Source organism: Lonchura striata, chromosome 17 (assembly GCF_050655825.1).
Source record: "Lonchura striata isolate lonStrDom1 chromosome 17, ASM5065582v1, whole genome shotgun sequence".
NCBI lineage: Eukaryota > Metazoa > Chordata > Aves > Passeriformes > Estrildidae > Lonchura > Lonchura striata.
The window spans coordinates 945,188-952,285 of record NC_140719.1 but is presented as its reverse complement, the minus strand read 5'-3'; the positions used below and the strand labels follow the sequence as shown (position 1 = coordinate 952,285).

General features: G+C 44.2%; 1 protein-coding gene across 1 annotated transcript in view; it reads left to right on the top strand.

Annotated features, from left to right (window-relative positions):
- Positions 1–6,497, top strand: part of TMEM141 (transmembrane protein 141) — a 49,387-nt gene extending 42,890 nt beyond the window's left edge. The window contains exon 5 of the mRNA XM_085593960.1: positions 4,033–6,497. Coding sequence (XP_085450086.1) covers positions 4,033–4,046 — 14 coding nt within the window. The 3' untranslated portion in view covers positions 4,047–6,497. The remainder of the gene's footprint in view (positions 1–4,032) is intronic.
- The last annotated feature ends 601 nt before the right edge of the window (positions 6,498–7,098 follow it).

The following is a 7,098-nucleotide window of genomic DNA, read 5'->3' as shown; positions in this document are numbered from 1 at the left end:
TCCCCCATCTCTGACTTTGCAGGAACAGCCAGGAATAACAGGGAGAAATCAGAACTACCTTAATGTCTTGTGCCTAACCAGTCTATCCCACCAGGGAAGTGAGCCAGAGATACCAGATACAATTCCTTGTGTTTACTGTGTCTGCAAGTTCAGCTGAAGTACTCTCACTGCTGTCCATGTGGAACTACCTGCTCCAGCACAAGGAACTGGGACACAACTGCTGAGGGCAGCTCTGCTCTTACTGCATTTTCTGCACCAAAGTGCCTTTGACAAAGCTGCCTTGAAACAGGTTGACATTTCCATCTTCAGGGTGGTCTAGTGGATGAGGTTAAGGAGATTTTGGATATTCTTGGAAAAGACTTCTGGGGGTTTGGTTTTTTGTGTCTTTTGGGTTTTTTTTTTAGGGGACGGTTTATTTTCTCTCACTATATTATTTGTCTTGGGGCCAGCCCAGACTCTTCTGACAAACAGATGTCTTTGGTTTTTTAAATATAAACAATGTAGTTATTCAGCTCTCCTTCCTTCAAGGTACTGGGAAGCACCAGCTGCCATTCAGACCAGGCCCAGCCCTCCCACTCTGCTGGCCTGCGGGTACTGGCAACGACATACATGGCTCTGGTGTGTGTCATTACCAGTGGTGACACCCAACATATCACTGCCCCTCTCTGGGGAGGGCACAGGGCATCTCTTGGAGGCTGGTAGCAGCCCATTGTGTCCCACTAACCAGCATTGCCACCTGTCTTAGCTTGATAAGACAGGAGTCTGTGGAGGAAGGCAAAAGCCTCCTGTGAAATGGAAACAGTAAACCCCCTCCCTCCGAATTACCACAATTTCAAAATTAAAAGGCTCTCACGCAAAGATATGGGAATGGGAATAACAATTCTTTACTAGGAGAAAAACTAAATAAAAAAAGAAAGTAATTAGTACAAACAAAACTAGTGATGGAGTCAGAAACCTGACACCCTGAGGAGTCAGGGTGTTGGTAATAGTCTAGTTAAATGGTGGCTGCTCCTCCTGGAGTGGCAGATGAAATGCTGCTGGAGCGGGGAAGGGTGGAGTTTTCTCTGAAGGTCTGGTGATGGAGTAGTTGGGCCTGGTCTTCCTCTGGGAATCCAGTGAAGGGCTGCTCTGGTGTCCCAAAAATGCTGATTTTATGCAGGTAAAGATGCTTGGCTCCTCCCTCTGGGTGGAGCATCTCACCATGGGATGATGTAACTTTACTGGTCATGCAGTGAGTCATTCAATGGTCCATTAACAGAAGATATCTCCCCGGAGGGAGACATTGTTCTTGGAAGAGATAAGAAAACTGACCAACCTCCAACAGATGGCAAACAGAATACATGCTTATGTTACAAGCCAAGACACCACCTCTATGAGGGGAGGCCAGAGCAGCTGCACCAAACCTCAACAGAGCACTGGGGTAAAGAAATGCTGATATTGGAGTCTGGGGCACCTTCCTGCATGAACTGACTATTGAAGGGTGCTGATAGGTGATTTAGCAGTTGACTGAGCCCTGTGCTGGCTTCGGCAGCAGGTAGGTGTTCACATATAAATCTTGATGCTGCAGAGGACACAGGGTGACTTATAGCCACAAGGTTGTCTCCTGATGACCATGTCCAAGCAGATGCTATGAACCTCTGTTGCCATGTCTTCCCAGGGGAGAGCAAGGTCTGGTGGGGAACCAGCCAGAGGTCTGTGGACTCAGTCTGTGCATGCTGCTGCCTGGCACATGGAACAGCTGGCACTGCCACTGGGTCGTGCAGTGTTGCATCCAGAATGGATACCACTGCAGGTCACCATTTGGCACAGTTGGTTGGGGCTTGGTTAAAACTAGACCAGGAGCTGTGCCAACAACAGTCCAGGTGCTAAGTCCTGGTACATCTTGTCACTGAACAATTAACAATTGGTGTTAACTCTTCTTTTAGTCTCAAAGCTAGCAGAGAATTACTTCCACTGGGGTACCAAAGTGTCAATCTGGAAATGCATCTGTCTCCAAGGAGACCTCTCAGCAGAGGCTAAAAATAGTGAGGAGAGCATGGAGGGAAAGTCTTCCCTTTGGGAAGGGATATCTTGTTCAGTCTTCCCAACTCTGCAATGGCATTGTGTTTTCCATCTTTCTGCTCTCTTTGCCTTGCTGAGGGCCAGACACCTGCCATAAAGCGTCTTTTCTCTCTTCCGGACTCTTTTTTCCCCTAGATCAGCAAGCAGGAAGTCTGGTAGATGCTCGGTGGCTCAGAGGCTGTCACAAGGACTGGGAGAATGAAAGCTTCTGAGCTGTTGAAATAAGCTGTCCAAATGAGTGGTGTGTTGTTTGCTCACTTCAGTCCACAGAGCAAGAACTGGTATTAGCAGGAAATGGCAGTCACTGCATCCTGTCTCACCATGCCACCTCTTCCACAGTCTTAGCATAGAAAGTTTAAATAGAGGGAATCACCTGGGGCATAAATGAAAGTCCAGTAGATGCTGCAAGGCTTCCAGTCAGAATCCATCTAGAATCTGTTATGTATAGTAAATATAATTTGCGCCATTCCTTGTATGAAATATGTAATATTGGATGCTTGTTAAATCATGCCCGTTGTATTAGTTCCTCCCCCCCCCAAACCCCCCCTTTTTGCAGGTGAGACTGAGTGTATACTGGAAACTGATTTACAAGTAAACGGATGTGGCTCGGCCGGGAGATGGGCCATTGTCTGCTGATCGTCTGTGCTGATCGTCCAAGATGGATATAATGGAAATACTCAGACTGATCCATGTGAATGAAGCCTTCCCGTAAATGCTCAACATTGAATTTTTTCTCCTCATCACCAAAAAGAAATCCTTATTAACATATGGACTCTGAATAGAAGAAAGGACTGATTGCTAAAACCTTGGCCTCAGGCAGAATTTTCCCTATAAAAACCACCTGTGCCAGGATGGAGGTGTGTGGGCATAGGGGAAAACCTCTGCTGAGGCTGACTCCTTGTTGCACACCCAGGGTCGACCCCGGGCTCGGCTCTGTCCTTTCTGTGTGGCTCGCTAGATAGAATTTGACCGTTAATAAAATTATTTTTATTTTTTTTTAATCTGGCTAAAATAAACTCTCGTTTATAACAAATCCATCTAGCAATCTTATCACAAACTCCATTCTCCTGCTACTGACAAGGCCAGGAGTGGACAAGGGCAACAGCAGTCACAGTGGTGCTACAGCCAGAAATTCATCAGTCTGTCACCTTGTTCAGGGACTCACTGTAAAACCATATTTCTTTGGGGAACATATTGGTGGTCTGTGGAAAAGCCAGTGTCCACAAAGTAGACAGAAGAGTCCTTCAACTTTATTCAAATAAAGGGAGAGAGTCCACTGGGTCATACCCCTGTGGGATCTCTCTCAGTTTCACAGGACACAGCTTCCTTTTCTCCTTAAACTCCCAGCCACATTTTGCCTTCTTCCTTTCCCCATTGACTGAGTTACTAGGAAGGTACAGTCTTTTGGAACTGCCTACCACATATTCCACACTTGAGCATGTATTGACATTTCCCCCCAAAGTTAAGAAGTTCGGGGTTTGTTCTGCAGATCCACCAGAAGTTCAGGCTGTCTGGGTTCTGCAATAGACTATGTGTGGACCCATTTCTCCTAGTATCCTGAAACTCAGAAGCTCAGACCATCCGGTCAAAACTGTTTGGGTTCTGTAACAAATTTGTGTGGCTTGATCTTTGTAGATTAAGACACATTTCAAAGATATTAACACCCATTTCTCTTAAAGACTCTCAACAATCAACTCATTTGTAAAGACATTAGCACAGCCTTTCCTATCAGTGGGTACTAGTGGGTCTAGTTGAAGCCTGGAGCAAGGTCCTAAACACAGCCTCTGACTCTCTCCTGGTGGGATACCACACCCTGACTGTCAGTGAGATGGAGTTTTTTTCCTGCTGAATTTCCTGTTCTACCTGCATGTTTGTGTTTTGTTTGGCCCAAGCATCCCTCCTTCCTGTTCACTGGGGTTGTTCTGCCTGGTATAACTAATCCAACTTGTTAACATTTTTATTGCTTTGCAGAAGAAAAGACCTAACACAGAGTGCCATGGGCTGAAGAACCAGCCGAGGGGTTGCTGTGTAGCCAGACTAACCTGTTCTGGTGGATGTCTGGTTTTGGGGAATGGAAACACATTTGCCAGCAGCAGCATGATTTGCTTTGGTTCTTCTAGAATGTTATGGGTATGTGTGAAAAATGCAGATTAAATTATTGGCTCTTTGCAAATATTAAATTGAATACTTTATGTGTTATGTTGGAAAGTTATTTTGTAGTACTGTATTAATCCTTTTGAAGTAGTGTGATAGATATAGTTTTAGGCTATAACATAATGTTAGGAACTATGGAATGTAAGATATTTTTTAACTAACTCAAGAAAATTATGAGATAATCAAGAAATTATTTGCACAGAAATAACAGCAACAAAACACCTAAGACACCTTATCAGAAAAAAAACCATCCTTCCACCTCCCCTCCATCTTTAAGGAGTCACCAAGGGAAGAAGTTAACCATAACCAGAGAACACCCTTTGTTTGAAAATAATTTATGCATCATGTATGAGATATATATATGCAGCAGGCTATTGCTTTTAAAGGTTAATCCTTTGTTAGTGAGCCATGCTTTAAAGAGGAAAGCATCTGAAAGTTTGTAATTATTTGCTTTTTATTGTCCTTTATTGTCCTAACTGTAATTATCCAAATTCTTACTGCTCTAATTTTTATTACTATTTTTATAACTATTTTATTACTATTAAACTTTTAAAATTTTAAAACAAGTGATTAGCGTTTTTCACAGTATGAGATCCCACAGCTCTGAGGTGGGATTCCCTCAGGGTAAGGCAGCAAGTTCTGCAGGAAAAGGCAGGGCTTGATTTACAAGTTGGATCTGACAGAGCCTTTTCTGATGGATAAGGGTTGGTGGTTATGTAGGCACCATGTGTGTGGAAGGACCTGCACTCATTTGCACACTGGGCAGGCAGGGCATGCAACCACATCAGGGAGAGATGTCATGTAAAGGGGAGCAGAGCAAGGAGGTTTCAAAACCCCAAGGCTCTTCTAAGCAGGACCTGTGTCAAGTCACATAAAATAAAAAACAGAATGTGAAACAGAAGCTTTGACAACTCCCAGGGATTCTCCCTTACCTGATGGTCATATCCAGATGAGGTCTAGCTTTCCTGACCCAAATCACATGCAGGGAGGTAGCTGAGTCTTAGCTGCTGTCTGTCTTCTCATGTTCTCCTACCCAGCTGGGCTCTGACTGCAGGCAGGATGACTACTGTAAGGGACAATCACAGCCTACGGGTGAGGATTTTTCTATGCTCGTGAGCACAAAGTTCAAACAAAGTTGTTCTTTGGCATTTTAGTTTCTTTTGTAGTGTCCTCCTGCTCTTTACTTCTCAGTTCATGGCTCTTGGTTCCTGCAGATTTGGTTATTCCTTCATCATTCCTTCATCTTTCATAACTTTTTTTATTTGTCCGTGAATTTGTCCTGTACTACTTCAGTGATTTAGTGCATTTTTAACTCTTGTCCTTCTCATTGGTACTTTATTTCAAAAATGGGGAATTGGATTTGTGAGCAGGTGGCCTGAGTCTGCACCATGTCTGGGGTACAGCTGAGCCTATCCAACTCCTGCTGCATTGAGGAAATCCTGAGACTGTGCAATGTTCCCAAGTGTGCATGTAAGACGGGACATTGGGACCACGTGGCACAGGTTGCACCAGGACCTGGGGATCCCATCAGACACACCTCATGCCAGCCACAGGACCACGGCCACTGTAGAGCAGAAGTTTGGCCACAGGGCTCAGTTTTCAAGGAATACCCCAGAAACTAAAGGCCTGACAATGTCACTTCAATGTCTAATAAAGTTATGGAGAAGATTATTCTGGGAGTTATTGAAAAACACCCAGAAGACAACACAGTCACTGGTCACAGCCAGCAACGGCTTCATGAAATTGATCAAGGAAAGCCAGGTGATGTGTGGGAATCCTTAAAATCAGAAGGCTTTGGACAAGTTGCAAAAGGCAGGTCTCAGAGACAGCAGAACTGTGATCAGAGCTAAGCAGTAGCCATAAGATTTGTCAGCAGAAAAATTATACAACAAGTAGAAAGTAAGGACAAATAGAGAAATGGTCAGTGTATTAATGCTTGGGTAGAATAACTCCCTAAGTTATAGAAAAGTATATCTAGAGAGATATTAGGAAGTTCTAAGCTTAATGATAAGAGCTCTGTGCATTGTATCTTAAGGCTCAAAAGCAGGTATTGTATTCGAAATAAGCGAGAATTGTTTTAACCAAAGGTACTTGTGCTTATAGTGGTTAGACAGAACTACTGTCAATATGCTTTTGCTTTGTGTGACTGCTCAAAAAGCTTTTAAAGTAAGTTGTAACATTAAGTTCTTTGTCTGCTGCCTGGGATGTGAGCTGCTGGAATCCTCCCATTGTCATAACCATGTAATGAGACTAATACTAGAAAATAAACAGCTTGAGACACATTCCTCAGCAGTCCCATCCAGTTTGTGATTTGTACATAGTCACCCAGCCAGTGATAGATGTAATTTTTTGGGTTTCAGTAAAGTTTTTGATGCTGTCTCTCATAGTATCCTTCCAGATAAAATGTCCAGCATTCAGCTGTGTAAACATTCCATGTGATAGATGGGCAACTGACTCATGGGTTGGCCACAAAGGGTGACAGTGGCTGGGGTGACATTAGGTTAGCATCAGTCATTAGTGGAGTCCTGCAGGGCTCCATCATTGGCCCTGTGCTCTTTAACATCTTTGTTAATGACTTGGACACAGGACTGGAAGGGAAACTGAGCAAGTTTGTAGATGATAAAAAACTGGGAGGAGCTGTTGACTCCCTCGAAGGGAGGGAGGCTCTGTAGGGAAACCTGGACAATTTAGAGAACTTGGCAATTACCAACCAGATGAAGTTCAGCAAGGGAAAATGCCAGATTCTGCACTTGGGATGGGGCAATGCTGTATAATACAAACAGACTGGGGAATGAGATGCTGGAGAGTGGCGTCACAGGAGGGGACTTGGGGATCCTGGTTGAAAGAAAGTTGAATGTGAGTCAGCAGTGCCCTGGAGCCAGG